Source organism: Peromyscus leucopus, chromosome 5 (assembly GCF_004664715.2).
Source record: "Peromyscus leucopus breed LL Stock chromosome 5, UCI_PerLeu_2.1, whole genome shotgun sequence".
Classification (NCBI taxonomy): Eukaryota; Metazoa; Chordata; class Mammalia; order Rodentia; family Cricetidae; genus Peromyscus; species Peromyscus leucopus.
This window is the reverse complement of record NC_051067.1, coordinates 14106116-14123676: the sequence shown is the minus strand read 5'-3', so window position 1 is coordinate 14123676 and position 17561 is coordinate 14106116. Positions and strand designations below refer to the sequence as shown.

Genomic DNA, 17561 nt, shown 5'->3' with positions numbered 1-17561 from the left:
AATAATTTATTCCTCACAGCAAATCTTACAAATGCTAAAGACATACTAAAAATAGAGCATTTCCACTGAAGATAGACTGAAAATGCTTCCTACAAAGAAATGAGAATTGAATTCACTTCTCCACAATACTGCAAGAAAGGAACAAGTTGGGTGTGGTAGCTCACACCTGTAATTCTAACACTTGGAGGCCATGGCAGGAGGACTACCACAAGTTCAAGGTCAGCCTAGTCTACATTGTTAGCTCTAGGCTAGCCACACTATATAGCAAGACCCTGTATCAAAGCAAAACAAAAGGAAAACAAACTCTGAGAGAAGGAAAATAATGAGCCATTATCTGAAAAGTATTCAAGGAAAAATGATTTTGAAGCTATAATTCTAGTTTCAACCAAACAAGATATTTTAGACATTTAAGATTCACAAATTTTTACCATGTCTAAGAGAAAAAAAATCTGTATTTCTGCAAAGAACAAAAGGAATCTGAAGGCGCTTCCTCTGGCAAGGAAAACGGATCTACTCATCTGCTGAGAACAAATAGGAAGATGAGAAAAACAACAGAGCCAGTATTTGGAATAAGACTGAAACCCAGACTGTCTCAGGTCTGAAACTGCTTTGCTTCTGGAAACATCTGTGGATTCCAGAAGAGGTGGCTGAGAGCTTAACAGAGCTTTAAAATAGCTTCACAAGGTCAGAGAGAAACAGAACAAAGATCAGAGCCAGCAGTAGGGGATGAGATTGGTGCTGGTGACATTAGCAAAACAAGAGCCACAGTGTGAAGACACTGGATACAGTGATGGCCGGCTTCAAATCACTCCACATTAATGACGGTGTCTGCAACACCACACTCAACATGTGAAAAATCTTTAGACAGAAAACACATCATCCCAGGCCCTATCATTTCATGAGTGTTTATATAATGTCTGGCATGAATTCAAAAGGCATCAGACAAAGGAAGAGGTGGAAGAACATGGCTGAAGTTCTAAGAACAGATGATAGGTACAGACAAAAAGAGGGCTCAGAAAACCTGATCTTCAGACAGACTTTAACACAAACATGCTTAAATGTACACAGAGTAGAATATGAAATTAAAAATTGTAATATAGAATTGAAAATAAAAATAGTTTACTGAAAACTAAGAAATACAATAAAAGAAACAAAGAGGCCAACAGATGAATTTAATAATGCATAAGCCACAGCTAAAGAGAGTATTAATAAGGCAGATCACTTAGACTTGTGAGGATGAATCATGTTTCAAACAGAAGAACAAGAATACAAACAAGAGTGATGTGGAAGACACAACGAAAAAGCTATTGCACAAATGACTGTAGTTCTTAAGGGTAGAGTACTAAAGCATAAAGAGATGAGGGCTTAAAACAACAAACAAAACAAAAATTACCCAAATTTGATAAAAAAAAAAAAGTAATAATCCAGCATGTAGTTGCGCAGTGGTGGCGCATTTCTTTAATCACTTGGGAAGTAGAGACAGGCAGATCTCTGTGAGTTCTAGGCCAGCCTGGTCTACAGAGTGACTTCCAGGACAGCCAGGGCTACACAGAGAAAACCTATCTCAAACAAACAAACAAACAAACAAACAAACAAACAAACAAACAAATCCAGCATGAATTCAGAATGTATCATGAATCCCAAATATAATAGAATTGAGAGAATTATACTTTCTACATGCATCAGAGTAAACCTCTGAAAGCTAAAGAGAACATCCAGAAAACGGTCAGAAAAAATGCTATTTTTAAGGAAGTAGTTTGATTGAGTTATGAATTCTCAATTGAACCAACAAAGGAAGTCATGGTGATCTTGTGGGAAGTGTAGGCAAAAGGACTAGAAATTCAAGGTCATCCATGATTATACATTAAGTTTGAGGCCAGCCCGGACTCCACAAAACCTTGTTTCAAAACGAAACAAAACGAAAAGTAGAATCAATACAAACAAACCGATAGAAATGGTATCTTAAAAATGTTAACCACTATTAACCTCAAAATCTATCCGGCAAACATGTACTTTCAGAACTAAGTTAATATAAAAGCATTTTCAGTTGAAAAGAAGAGTCGATCTTTAATAGAACTTTACAAAATGAATTACTATAAGACATTTTTTGAATGAGAAGGAAAATCCGAATAAAGGTCTGGAGACACAGGAAAGGATGAAAAGAAGAAGGGTAAGTGTTTAGCGGAATCTAAGGAAGTGGCTCTCAGATGAGGAGCAGGTCATTTGGTAAAATCTGAAAGTGGTCTTGTTTGTCATGGGAACATGCTAGTGAAAGAGGCCAGGAATGCTGTTAAACACCCTACAATACACAGTCCTCAAAAGAGAGTAATCTGGGCCCAAATCTTAATAAGTGAAGAGACTCAAAAAGCCTGATCTAAATGGTTTTTTGATATAGAACAATGACAACAATCTTCTTGTTTACATTTATTGTTTATTGTGTTTGTACATGTTTGCAATGGTGTACGTGTGAAGGTGAGAAGACAACTTGGGGGAGTCAGTGCTCGCCTTCCATTGTGTGAATTCCTGTGATCAAACTTCTGTTATCACGCTTGATGGCAAGCACCTTTATTCACTGAGTGATTTTGCCAGCCTGAAAAAATAAAACCACCTTTTCATGATAATCTATTGATACGCTATGTTTAGCATATATAGAGAATGAAGCATGAGATGAAAACAGCTTTTATGCCAGAATGGGGAAACTGGATGAAAGCCATGCTGGCTCTTGCATTGCTGAGAAAGCAGTAAAAGTCTAACACTAAGTATAAAGAGATTTCATGCTCCTATCAAATACAGATTGTCAGACAGCATTAACATTCAAAAAACTTATGAAAAAATATACTATGGGAAGGCTAAAAGCAAAATGGTACAAAAATGCCAAGCACACATTACCAAAAGAAAGTAGCTACATTAATATTAGACAAAGTAGCCCTTACTGGAGCACTAATAGAGATATAGAAAGCCTCCACCTAATGATGAGAGCACCAGGAAGTCAGACAACTCTGAAGCTGAATATGCACATAACATAGCTTTAGCACTGATTAATAAACTTGACAAAACTAATTTATAAATGCCAAGCAACATAAAAGGCCAAAACAGTAAGTTTAAAAAAAAAGAGACTCTATTAATATGTTATTTGTAAATTTAAAAATAAAATTAAGAATATAAAAATGCTTCCAGAAGATGTTTGACTAAGAATGTTTCTGAGTAGCCAGGTAAGGTGATGTACAGCTGTAACACCAACATGTGGGATGGAGAAGCAGAAAGATGAGGAACTCAAGGATAACTTCAGCCACATAGAAAGTCGAGGAAGAGCCTAGACTGTAAAGAGCCTGTTTAAAAAAACACTAAGAGAAATGTTAAACTATCAGATACCAAATTTGTTAAGTACTTTACAAGAGGAAAACAGGCTGACTAGACTGTTTTGAACATAGTGACATGTGTACCCATATGCTCAGAATTTCTTGCTGACTGGGATGAAAAAGGTTGGACTGTTCCCATTTATGTTTAAATATATATATTTAATTTATATATATGTTTAAATATATATGTGAGCACATGTATTTAGAAGAGGTCATGAAAGATATACTGAATTTGGGGCTGGTAAGTCATGGCCCAAATAGCAAATTCTGTTTGCTCAACACAGCACTATCAGAACATCGATAGGCCCACCCAGGCAAATGGTATTGAGGATTACTCTGGGGCCATAAGAAGAAAGCTGAAAAGCTAGGACATAGACTATGGATCTCAAAGCCCCAAATAGTTACCCTTTGGCCCTTGATACAAATATTTGACGATGCTTGTAATAAACTATGATTAGGACAGCTTGTCTTTTCATCTACATACACTGTATGTACCATTTGGTTTTTAAAACAGGTATTTTTACAAATGTAAATTTATGTTTAAAGCACTCGTTGAAATATGAATTCAGAAGAAGACTGTGGACGTGGTTGTTTGTTTCAATCTCTTGTGGACTATCACGTGAATAGGCTTAGCCAAGGAAGAACTTTCCAACATTAGTATATGGACACAGCTAGTGAGGAAGGGCACCCAGGTCTATTACTGGAAACATGGATGATGTCAGAGACCCAGTCAAAGTGAGCAGTATACAGTGAAGCAGCACTTGACCTAAGTAGAATGCTAAGGAACCACAGTGTCACCTGAGCACAACAGAAATGTTGTGGCGCATGGTTTTGCCTCGGAGGCTGAGGCAGGAGGACTTCAACTTTGAGGCCATACAGGTAGCTTAGGACACACTGTCTCAAAATGAAGAAAAGGCTGGAGGTGTCAGCTGAGTGGTAGAGCAGTTATCTAGAATATGAAAGATCCCAAGTTTAATTCTCAGAAATGAGAAAAGAAACATCAAACTGAAGGGTGAACATAAACCAAACACTTTGGAATACAAAAGCTACATACTGGAGATGGACAATATGACATCAACATTATTGCCACATGCCAGATATGCAAACGAAGGATACCACACCTGGGTTATTCCTCCCTAGCACACTTATGTACTAGAATTGGAAACAGATAAAACAAAAAGTAAGTCTGAAGTTAGGAGAAAAACTTTTAAGGGGCTGGAGAGATGGCTGAGCTGTTAAAGGTTAGGCTCAACCAAAAATATAAGAGTTTGGTTCCCAGCACACACAGCTGTCTCTCCAGTCATTAATGGTGGAATTTCTTTTCTTTTCTTCTTTCTTCCTTTCTTTCTTTCTTTCTTTCTTTCTTTCTTTCTTTCTTTCTTTCTTTCTTTCTTTCTTTCTTTCTTTCTTTCTTTCTTTCTTTCTTTCTTTCTTTTTTTCTCTCTTTCTCCCCCCCCCCCTCTTTTCTTTGAAACAGGGTTTCTCTGTGTGTAGCTCTGGTGCCTTTCGGGAACTCACTCTGTAGACCAGACTGGCCTCGAACTCACAGAGATCTGCCTGGCTCTGCCTCCCCAGTGCTGGGATTAAAGGCATGCGTCACTACCGCCTGGCCTCTCCAATCATTAAAACAAACAAACAAACAAACAACCTTTAAGAAGGAGGTTATCATATGAAAACAACTAATTTCTCACTCTTCCTTTTGATAACCATTAATTCCATCCAGTTAAAATGCAGTATGTTTTGCCTATAATAGCATTTCAATGTCATGACTAAAGCCTAGAGGAACTTTCTCACAATCAGGGTTGCTCCATTTCAGCACTAGCAGTATTTTGCTCAGCTAATTCTTCGTTGTGCAAGGCTGTACCCTGTAGGGTGACTGGTAGTGCCCTCTGCCTCTTCACACTGGATACCTGTAGAACTGCTCCCAACTATGAGGACTGAAAATGTCTATACATGTTAGACATTGTTATATGTCCCCTGGGGGACAAATCACCCCCAATTCAGAGGCATTGCTCTAAGCTTTGAATAAAAACTTCTGCTCTTGAGTCTAAATTATACATTTTGTAGTCCTGATCTCGGCTTGTGGTATAAAGCCATAAACAATACAAACAAGCACGCTGTGTTCCAACAAAACTTTCTACTGAAAAAATAAGATTTTAACTTCATATGATTTTATATATCACGAAACATTTTCTTCTTTATAGTTTTATTTTTATAATTATATTTACTTCTTTATTTACTGTGTGTGCATGTGACTGTGCATGCACACACATGCCACAGAGCACATGTGGCGGTCAGAGGGCAACTTCTGGGAGTCCTTTCTGTCCTTCCACCATGTGGGTCCCAAGGACGGAACTCAGGTAGTTAAGCTTCGTGGCAAGCACCCTCACCTGCTAAGCCATTTCACCAGTCCTTCTTTTGCTGTTTTAAAAGAACTAGAGATTGAATCCAGGGTGTTGTATATGCTTTAAAAATTCTACCATAAGCTACAATGTGATGCGGAGACAGGATCTCGTCACCCAGGCTGACCCCAACTGAATTATAGGTGTGCCACTATGCCTGGTTTAGATGGTGAATTCTTACCAAAACAGCTGGTAGATTAGGGCTGGATTTGACGAGTGTGTAGATCAATCTGGGGAGAACTGAGACTCTAGTCCCCTTGGGCCATCTGATCTATATGTAGTAAACAGTTTCATTACAAAGGGCTCACTCCATTTCTTTTAGCAGCACTTCAGAGTTCATTTTTCAGAGCAGACACCTTGTCCACCTTCTATAAGATAGTCCCTAGTAATTCACATTTTATGCTATTACAAAATAACACTGTGACTTAGCTTCTGCTTTTTTATATCATACAGAAATAATCTTGATTTTTATAGACTGAGCTTATATCCTGAAACCTGACTGATTACAGGAGCTTTTAAAGTAGATTCAAGATTTTCTACATTTGTGAATAAAACTATTTTACAGCCGGGCGGTGGTGGCGGCGCACGCCTTTAATCCCAGCACTCGGGAGGCAGAGGCAGGCGGATCTTTGTGAGTTCAAGGCCAGCCTGGGCTACCAAGTGAGTTCCAGGAAAGGCGCAAAGCTACACAGAGAAACCGTTTCGAAAAACCAAAACAACAACAACAACAAAAAAAAACTATTTTACTTCTTCCTGTCTAGTCTAGATGAATTTTCAACAAATACTAGTTTATAATTGCTAAGAATTAAAATTATAATCTTAAGTTTCATTGACAAAACAATTAAATCTGTCAGCAGCTATGTCCTGTTTCTCATTAAAAATATACTTCTGGAGATTATAAAATGTTACTTATCTACAATCTGGATTTTTCTTTAAGGACAATCAAGGTTTTATTGATAGGTAGAGTCATAGCTTCCTGGAGGTCTGGATGTCTTTTGTTCACTGGTATCATGCCACTACATGCTAGAGACCCAGCAGCACAGCCTGGCAGAAGTGGTGAGATGAAAACATTCCATTTCACTATTGAGTGCAATGTTAACTTCAAGCTTCCCGTAAGTGGCAATTACTGTATGAAATAAGTACCCTCTTACAACTAAGTCAGTGAGTTTTTATAAGGAACGGAAGTCAGACTTGGTGCAGGGGCTCTCTATCTCTGGGAACACCGCCAGTGAGAGACTTAAGCAGAGGACTAGGGAGGGCTCCCAGGCCAGGTGAAGGGAGCACTAAAGAAAGATACCTCACTCAGCTGCTGACTTGAGAGGCTGTGGGATCTGCCGGCCTTGCCTGGAAGGCCTAGCTGATTTTGAAGCCTCTGGACACAACCCCTGTGCTCACTGTAGAGGTGATTCTTTTCCCGCCCTGTACCAGCCTATCTGTCACAATGCTGTTGCCAGATCAAAAGTGCCTAAAACCTATTTCTCAGATTTGTTTCTCAGCTTTACTACATACAGGGATCTAAACTCTTCTTGAAATCAGTTGAATAAGAGTTACTCGTCCTAGAGCTGAAAGGATGGCTCCTTTGGTAAAGCACTTGCCTTCTAAGTGTGAGAATACTCAGAGTACCCAGAAGCCACATAAAAAACAGGGTACACTCATGTTTTTGTAATCCCACAACTAGAGGTGGGTCAGGGGGATCCCTGAGGCTCACTGGCTAGGCAATCTGGCCTTACTGGTAAACCTCATGCCAATGAAAAACCCCCTCTCAAAGGAGGTGAACAGCATTCCTGAGGATGACCTCCACATGCCTGTATGCTCATTCCTCCACATGTAAAGCACCACCCTCCCCTAAAAATAAAAAAAAGTTCAAGGTTAGGGAAATGGCTCAGTGGGTAAAGTGCTTATTGCAAAAGCATGAAATCTTACATCTGTAACCTCAGTTAGTGCTGGGGGCAGGGTGGGGTGGAGACAGACAGATCTCCAGATGCTGGAAAGCCAGTAGAGCCAATTGATGAGCTCTGGGTTCAGTGAGAAACCCTGTCTCAAAATATAAGGTGGAGAGTGACTGAGGAAGCCATCTAGTGTTGATATCTTGTATCAATATGCACAGGTGCACAAACATATGCACCTCCCCTACACACTCTAAAAAGAAACAAAACAAAAAGATAAAGTTATCCTCTCAAGGAAGATGCTATTTCACAGGTACTTTTATAAAGGATAATTGTGCACTGCTCCCCAGCAAAGAAAAGTACAGGTAGTGATGAAAATAACAGAAGAGGGAGGGGTGATACCCTAGCAGACAGTTGTGAGAAGCCGTTGCCCAAAGTCTACAGCACTTTGGGGAACAAGGGGGTCTGCTGCTGCAGGCATTTGCATTGTACGGAACAAAGCCACCACTCCTACCATCTACAGTGGATTCTAGATTACAATAGCAGAACTGAGTACTTAGGACAGAGAACAAATCATTTATAAAGGGTTTGATATTTACTATTTGGCCCTTTATAGAAGAACCTGGCTCAGACCTGGTGTAGATATAGATATCCCAGAATCTGACATGGCAGTGATATTTCAGGATTCAGAACACTGTTCCTCCTCTAAGCCTTCCTGCTGTACATAAAACAACTAGGTCAATTTTCAGAAGTAAAAATGTAGTCACTACTAACCTGAAATTTTGTTTCCTTTTAGAAGTTGGTGAAAAAAAAAATCAAACATGAAACATGCAGTTTTGTTTTGTCTCATTCTGCTTATCATTTTCCAAACCGAGTGTGAACAAAATACTAGGAAGCAAAGGAGGAGAGCACATCTGAGAAGACTCAGGAAGAGTTCCTCACTCCACCACAGAACACAGACAACTGAGGCACCAGGAACTAGGTTACCCACTGTGAATTTGGATTACAGTGTGGAGGAAAACTTAGAATCCCTTCTAAGTTCTCCTGGAGTAGAATCAAGTTACAATGTGTTACCAGGTAAGAGAATGCATGAGGGAGAAAATATCTCTATGAACTGAACTCTACAAAGGGAAAGTTTTTGTGCTACCTTTTGATATATAAACACAAATTTTAAAATAAGTTTAAAAAGTATTCAAGGGGGCTGGAGAGATGACTCAATGGTTGGGAGCACTGATTACTCTTCCAGAGGACCCAAATTCAATTCCCAGCAACCATAAGGCAGCTCCTAACTGTCTGTGGCTCCGGTTTCAGGGGATCTGACACCCTCACACAGACAAACAGGTAGGTGAGACACCAATGCACATAAAATAAATATAAATCTTAGAAAAACTATTTAAGGAACATACTTACACAAAATTATTGGGAAAAACTTATTTCACAGTGTAAAATTGTAATCGTCATATGGGTGCAAGTGATCATATTCATAATGTAAACAATATATGTATCAATTAGTAAAATGCCTTTCATTCTTTATGACAGCATTTAGAGTAGAAGCCAATCAAATGACTTTGACACAGGGCTACTTAAATATTTTCAACACAAAGTTATGTTAAGTAAAAATGGAACAAAAACCACTGAATTTATTTTATACAGAATATTGATTTTTTTTAAATTTTGGTTTTCAAGACAGGGTTTCTATGTGTAACAGCTCTGACTGTCCTGGAACTTGCTCTGTAGACTAGGCTGGCCTTGAACTCACAGAAATCCACCTTCCTCTGCTTCCTGAGTGCTGGGATACTGACTTTTGAAGACAGGGTTTCTGTGTGTAGCTTTGTGCCTTTTCTGGATCTCGCTCTGTAGCCCAGGCTGGCCTTGAACTTACAAAGATCTGCCTGGCTCTGCTTCCCAAGTGCTGGGATTAAAGGCGTGCGCCACTAGAGCCCAGCTGATACTGACTTTTTAAAGAATGAAAAAGCTAGAAATTCTGCCTAAGAGTTCAAGAAATTCAGCCTGGTCTCCAAAGCGAGTTCCAGGAAAGGCGCAAAGCTACACAGAGAAACCCTGTCTCGAAGAAAGAAAAAAAAAAAAAAGAGTTCAAGAAATTATTTTTTGAAACTAGCATTTAATGATTAACAGTTTTCTATGTTTGGAAGAAAAAAGTAAATATATTATAGTTTTATATATGTAAAAAGTATATATATATTATATATCTGTAAATTTATTATGTTACCATTAAATAAAACTTTGAAAAGACCAAAAAAATCCCAAAAAAAACCCAGATAATCCTCTGTAGTCAGTATTTCATACCCTGTTTCAACATAGCCATTAGTTTTATTCTTTCATGAAGTTAACAGAAACAAAATTATATGAAAAAAAGGAAATTATGCTATATTTGCTAAAAATATAAATGACAAGTGCATCCATTAAGTGTTGGAAAAATAAAGATATTTTAGTTAAATGAAAAGCTAGTTAAGTTATAAAAGGAAATTAAAAGCCCCCAAACTAGAATGCATAATGTGATTTCACATACTTAACATTCCATTTTTAAATTTATCTATTTATATTTTTATTTATTATTTGTGTGTGCAACATATATGCATGTGTGTGGGTGCCACAAGTCACAGCACATGTAAAGGTCAGAGGATAACCCTAAGAAGCCAATTTTCTCCTGCCATGGCAAGCACTTTTACCCACTGAGCCATCCTTGCTGGCAAACATTTTTCATGAAAGGTACTATTTTATTTATTCAAAAAATATTTAGGGACTGGAGAGATGGCTTAGTGGTTAAGAGCTCATAGTGCCCTTGCAGAGGACTGGAGTTTGGTTCCCAGCATCCACACTGGGTGGCTCACAACCACCTATAATTCTACTTTTAGGAGAACCTATATTTTATTCTGGTTTCCATGGGCATTGTACTCCTATGCAAAAACCTAAAAACAGACACACAGTTAAAAATAAAATATAAAAAAGTTTTATTTTTAAAAATCAGCATACAAAGTGTTAGGTTTCATTGTGGCATTTTTCAAACATATTTTTGTTGATCCTCTTCACCTTTCTCCCACCCCACTCCCGAGGCCTTCTCCCATGCTTTCATTTTACATGTGCTCCATTACCTTCTCATTTTATAACCTATACTAATACTCACACCAATATATATGTATTATTACATATATTACACATATTATTTTATATGTGTAAACACACATAAAAATTAAAGCAATTAACATAAGAGAAGACAGATAGATCTAAACAATACTATACTGGGGTTGAAGAGATGGCTCAGTGGTTAAGAGCCCTTGCTGTTCTTATATAAGAACCATGGTCAGTACCCTGCATCCAAGAGGTGGTTAATAACAGCTTGTAATTAAAGTTTTAGGGGATGCTTCCTTCTGACTTTTGAGGGTGTGTATGGTGCACATACACACATGCAAGCAAAACATGCACACACACACAAATAAAAATCTTAAAAAATAAAATTATTATATTGAGGTAATTCAGATTCAGAAAGACAAACTACTACATGTTCTGATATGTAGGCCTGATTTACTTTTTTGAGATAGGGAGTTCCACTATGTTGCTCAGCTTGTCTTAAATTCCCAGATCACAAAATCCTCCTGCCTCAGCCTCCTTAGTTGGGACTAAAATAGGTAAAAGTCATTGGCTTAAATTAAAACAGAAAACACACCACCAATAAGCTGAGTCTCAGCATGTCAAGATTGTACATTTTTAAGTAAATAAAAAATGGTTGGGTTTTGAAGGTTGTTTGTCCTGTGACAAAACTTAGCCTACCTTGACAGATACAAAATAGATAGGAAATTCAAAGTCAAGTTCCTAGGAGGAACGAACTCAGCAGCAAAAAGGAAAGCCAATGAAAAGCATTTCAGACAGCAAGTCTGCAGGGCATTTAATCTGTGCATGGCTGCATACAGATCTCTATTCTCAGGTGGTTATATCATTTTGACTTTACATTGTATTTTTGTCCATTCATGGATTCTGATAATGGTTGAAGACATTAAGTATGTGTTCCTGCTAGGCATGGTGGCATATTCTTTTAATCTTAGCACTCAGGGAGCAGAGGCAGGTGATTCTCTTGTGAGTCCTAGGGCAGCCTGTCTACATAGTGAGTTCCAGGACAGCCAGGACTACTTAATAGAGAGACCCTGTCTCAATCAATCAATCAATCAATCAATCAACCAATCAATCAATCAAAGTGTTCTCTTTTTTCTCTAGGAAAGAAAGGACACTGCTTTGTAAAGGGCATGATCATGTACAACAAAGCTGTCTGGTCTCCTGAGCCCTGCAGCACCTGCCTCTGCTCGAATGGAAGGGTGCTTTGTGATGAAACTGTCTGCCACCCCAAGACGTGTGCCTACACCATTAAACCAGAAGGAGAGTGCTGCCCTATCTGCTCTAATGATGGTATACAATATAAAACAAAGTACCACAGATAATTTAGTCTTTTTTTTTTTTTTGTGGTTTTTTCGAGACAGGGTTTCTCTGTGTAGCTTTGCACCTTTCCTGGTACTCACTTGGTAGCCCAGGCTGGCCTCGAACTCACAGAGATCCACCTGGCTCTGCCTCCCAAGTGCTGGGATTAAAGGCGTGAGCCACCACTGCCCGGCATAATTTAGTCTTAACTTCTATTTGTTTGTACTTTACCATTACATTAAGGTGTAAATTATTATAAATGTAGTCATCAAGGTACTTAAAATGTAGCTCAGTGCCAATAAACAAAAATATCTAGGGAAATGTATTTAGGGTACAGAAAGAGATTGTAGTTCTATAGTTGTAATTCTCAGACTGAGTCTAGTCAAATCTGATTCTATTTCATGTGTGATTCTTATAAGGCTTTAGAGACACAGCAATAGAATTCCTACAGTAAATCCTGACTTATTAACTAGTTCAGAGTTTCACTTGGGTCTGTCTGTATATGCATCATCCTATTGATTAATTAGTCATTCTATTAATCAAGCTAACCAGTATCATGAGAACAAGGGATGATTTATAATCAGAGCAAAGAAAGCCTCAACCCTCCTGGCTTTTCCTATCCATCAGCCCACAGGCAGCAAGGATCCAACAGTGGTCTGAGGAATCCCAGAAAAACACAGAGGCGTGGACTGGCTTGGTTTTCTTGGGTGGCGCTTCTATCTAGGAGATGATAGCATAGTTTTCAGTGGATGCTTGCTGACCTGTTCTCAAATGAAACTTGTTCCTGAACAAGTAGGGGTGCCCTTTGGAGGTCTTAGGTCTCCCGAAAGAAAGCTTAGCTAGTGACTTATGAAAATAAACAGTTGCTATACAATTTGACAGGTACAGATAGGGACATTTTGTCTTGTCTATATCAAGGCAGATTGTTCTCCCCCTCCCCCACAGACAACCAGAGGATAAGTATCTACAAAAATCCTTCTGCCAGGAGGAACTTCAGAATCAGTTCTTACCTCACACCATCAGTTATTTCTCTAAGGCACTGTACTTTCTTCTGAGATAGATTCTCACTGTGTAGCTGAGGCTAGCCTCAAATTCATACAAACCCCTCTGCCTCTGCTTCTGCCATCCAAGTGCTGGGATTAAAGACATGCATCACCAAGCTTGACCCAAAGTATTATACTTTAAAAAAATGTTAGAAGGTATGCTCATTGAAACTGTCTCCTTGAAGTATACAAGGCTATTATAGGCAAGATTCAGAATTTCTCAGACATTTTTCCAAAGGATTTGTAGTCTTCCTGAATGTAGTTTAGTTAAGTAAACCTGGACACAGGAAGGATTTTGAAAGTTTAAATATGATACCTTTAGCTTCCATTTACCAATTCCCCCTCTTCTTCTGAATGTTTTGCTACAGATGTAAAAACAAAAACAAAAACAAAAACAAAACAAAACAAAAAAAACAAAACTTCAAGCCAGGTGGTGGTGGTGGTGGTGGTGGTGGTGGCGGCACACGCTTTTAACTACAGTACTTGGGAGGCAAAGGCAGGAGGATCTCTGAGTTCAAGGCCAGCCTGGTCTACAGATCAAGTTCCAGGACAGCTAGAGCGATACAGAGAAACCTTGTCTCGAAAAACCAAACTAAAACAAACAAACAAAAACAACTTCAGACTTTGTAATATACACTGAATGGATATCACAAGTAACTTTTTCAAATAATGATATTTTTTATTTTTGTGTTCCTTCTGGGGCTAGTTTGTATAGGATTATCAATTAAAAATAGAAAGATGATTAGATTTATGAATTTGGATGGAAGAAAATTTATGCACTATGAACACATTTCTCTTTAGAACTCTTGACACAAAGTGAGACAATGTGGACTATATCTTCTCTATTGTCTATAGAACAGTTTCTATTGTAATGGTACTAGCTAATGGTATCAAAGCCTAACAATAAAATTGCTCTCTATTTTGCATAATGTGGTAATATTATAACCCCTCCCTCTTTTTTTTTTTTTTTTTTTTGAGACAGGGTTTTTCTGTGTAGCCCTGGCTGTCCTGGAACTAGCTTTGTAGACCAGGTTGGTCTCGAACTCAAGAGATCTATCTGCCTTTGCCTCTCAAGTGCTGGAATTAAAGGTGTGCGTCACCACTGCCCAACTATTATTCCCTTTTTAGTTTACCAATTTGCATCATAGTCTAGTGAAAATAAATATTACATTATTTAATGCAAAAATAGTACTAAGGCTCACAGACACAAAAATCTTGTATCCACAGCAAATCCTACAAAAGAGAAATAAAGTTAGTTAACTTCAACTCTATTTTATCTTTATATAGCAGTCAAATAGAGGGACTATTTATTAACCTCATTTTCATTATGACTTTTTCCATTTACTAACATCATCAAATTACAACCCCCCCGCCACCCCAGCTACTTCATCCTTCTGTGATCATTAGCCTCCTATTCTCTATTCAGTGGTAGAACACTAAATGATAAAACTGAATTTTCTGGTGCTTCTTCAGAACAAAGAGAATCCATTAACACACTTCACAAGCAAGTGCCGCCTCCTCAGATAGAAATGGATCAAGTAGTCATAAAAGAAGCTCTTCAATCTGAGGAGGATGAAGAAGAAATTCAAGATATGGAGCACAAGAAAGAAACCTCTGGGCCTACCAAGCTTCACAGTGATGAGGAAAGAGCAGAGGGAAAGCTGAGGCCTGAGGAGGAAGGGCGGTCAGCACAGCAACCACTCTACTATGGACCAGGGGAGGAAGAGGATAATGAGGAGACAGAGAGGGAAGGAGAGAAGGAAGAGGAAGAGGAGGATGCCATAAGAGGGGATGTGTTCCGAATGCCCTCCAGGGTAATACCTGGTACCCCAAGAGGCAGGCCACGCCTGCCCGGAAGCTGCGCCCTTTCCTACAGGACCATCAGCTGCACCCATGCAGCCTTTACCCAGATCCCACCAATAACAGCTCCAGACGTAACAAGCCTGGAGCTGGCGGGTAAGAGATGACAACTTATTTTGGGTTCAGATATAAATGGTGAATTTTACTGCCCTATGAATAGTGCTTTGATTTAATAGGAACTGATTTTATTGTCTTCATACAGATCAACTGTGCAGGAGACAGGCACACACTGAAGAATGGCTTAGATTTAGAGCAAACTCTAACCAAATGGCGATTTCTCAAGGAGCATCTAAAAAATTTAGCTTTAATGGGGTACACTTTGTCTATGTGATAAAGCTTTATTTATAATGTATAGTTCTACAAGTTTTTTTTTTATAAATGTGAACACTACCATAGTCAGATAAAGAATATTTCCATCACTCCCCAAATTCTTCATATCTCCATCTCTCCAGTTGTTGGCTACCACAGAAACTGACCTGTTTTCTGTGTTCACTGATTTGAACAGAAATAAAGTTTCACTAAATAGAATCACACAGTAAGTAGTCTTGTAGTTAGACTTCTAATGCTTTAAAAATCACTAGTTCATTTTCCTTTATTGCTGAGCAGTATTCTATTATATAAATCAGCTAGAGAATGTGATTTTTTTTTCAGCTTAAGGCAATTTTGTCTGTAGCTGCTAAAACACCTATATACAGATGTTTGTGGGAACCTATACCTTCATTTCTCATTACTCCTAGAAGCAGCACAATAGGCTGAGAGACATGACAACACATTTTTAGGAAAACACATTTTTAGGAAACTTACCCAACACTTTTTAGGGTGGCTGTCCCATTGCCACAGCAGTTAGGGCTATTCCACAACCTCAGTGATTATATCATCAGTTGTTTTCTTTCCTTTGGCCATTCCAAGGAGAGTGTGGTGACCAGACCCTTTGCCCACGTCTCTATCAGGCTACCAGGGAAAGTGCTAAGTAGTGGAGTATTAAGATTTCATTTGTGTGAGTGTCTGGCTTATGGTGCCCTTAGGATGCAGAGGTGAGGAGATCTGGATGGGTCTAAGGTATATGTGCAGGAACAGAAGTCTGCAATAGGACACTGCCAGTGTTAAACGGATTGTCAGGTCTCCGAGACAATAGGTTTTCATGTAAAACCACTTAAAGAATTCGAATGCCTAGCAAAGCCTTCTCCTGCGGCCTATGTGGCAGGTATCCTCTGCCTTACAGAAACTCAATTAGTGAAAGACTAAAGTCAGGAAGGGATAATAACCCATATAGGATTATACAGTCTTTTGTTTTACAAGGTGTTTAAAATCACTGATGACTGTACCTAGCCAAATGTTAAGACAAAAGTCCATAAAACAGATGGATGTAAGAATCCTTTAGCTTGAAGACAAAGGTATACTATCAGAAATGGTTGGGTCTATGAGACAAGATCTTCCTAAGCTTCTTATAAAGAGAAGGAAACAGGGTTGGGGATTTAGCTCAGTGGTAGAGTGCTTGCCTAGCAAGCGCAAGGCCCTGGGTTTGGTCCTCAGCTCCAAGAAAAAAAAAAGAGAGAGAGAGAAGGAAACATGCTCACAGACACTGAGTGATTTTTCTTTGATTTCTTAGATACAAACAGCATCATGTTTCCAAGTCCAGGAAAATGGCAATGGAAAAATATGAAGGAAACACAGAAATACACCTTTGTTGTGAATGCACAATGCTATTAGCCCCGTCCAACAGTTTATTGTAGTTATTTTAAGTAGCTTCATCTGAAACATGAGGTCCTGACCAAGATACACTTTTGACTGTTAAATTGTCTCATCCAAATCTTGTAATTTTTTTCAAGTATGCATCTGTTTATATATTTTCTGTCCTCGTTCTGAATATTGCTTTCCTTTGCATATAAAGCTCTCTCTTAATATTCATGTATATAGAGACATGCATACTCATTTAAGTATATATGTACATGTCTATATATGCACATTTCTAATACAACTATTGTACATCCTAGGGAATTCAATCGTTTCCATTCCGGATGAAGCATTTAATGGATTACCAAATTTGGAAAGGCTTGATCTGAGCAGAAACAATATCACTTCTTCAGGCATAGGTCCAAAAGCATTCAAGGTACACACTTCCATTAGTATGTGACAAGATGACTCCTGTTGGAGGAGGGTGGGGAAGGGAAAAATAAGCAGAAAGTTGTTTTTTTTTTTTTTTTTTTTGGTTTTTCGAGACAGGGTTTCTCGAAAACATACAGGCTTTGCGCCTTTCCTGGATCTCGCTCTGTAGACCAGGCTGGCCTCGAACTCACAAAGATCCGCCTGGCTCTGCCTCCCGAGTGCTGGGATTAAAGGTATGCGCCCCCACTGCCCAGCAGCAGAAAGGTTTTTAATTGTTAATTTTCTTCTACATTAAGTTTTTTCTCTGATGTCCTTAAATTATAGTCAAGTTTTCTTTTGCTTATAGTTTGCTGCTTTACGTATGTTAAGCTTATGAGAAGAATAGCAACAATAAGATCAGGCATAACTAATGTTTTGAATTTAAAGAACAGTTTCTCCCCAGTAGGTGAACTACATTGAAGTCTGGTCTCTCGTCAT

The 17561-nt window shown here is 38.6% G+C and overlaps 2 protein-coding genes across 2 annotated transcripts in view; one reads left to right on the top strand and one right to left on the bottom strand.

Annotated features, from left to right (window-relative positions):
- LOC114689503 (centromere protein P) overlaps positions 1-17561 on the bottom strand; it is a 216229-nt gene that overhangs the window by 43347 nt on the left and 155321 nt on the right. The window lies entirely within an intron of this gene.
- The window catches only part of Ecm2 (extracellular matrix protein 2), a 33269-nt gene that overhangs the window by 2065 nt on the left and 13643 nt on the right, over positions 1-17561 (top strand). The window contains exons 2-5 of the mRNA XM_028863826.2: positions 8444-8724; positions 11878-12066; positions 14592-15074; positions 16973-17088. Coding sequence (XP_028719659.1) covers positions 8469-8724; positions 11878-12066; positions 14592-15074; positions 16973-17088 — 1044 coding nt within the window. The 5' untranslated portion in view covers positions 8444-8468. The remainder of the gene's footprint in view (positions 1-8443; positions 8725-11877; positions 12067-14591; positions 15075-16972; positions 17089-17561) is intronic.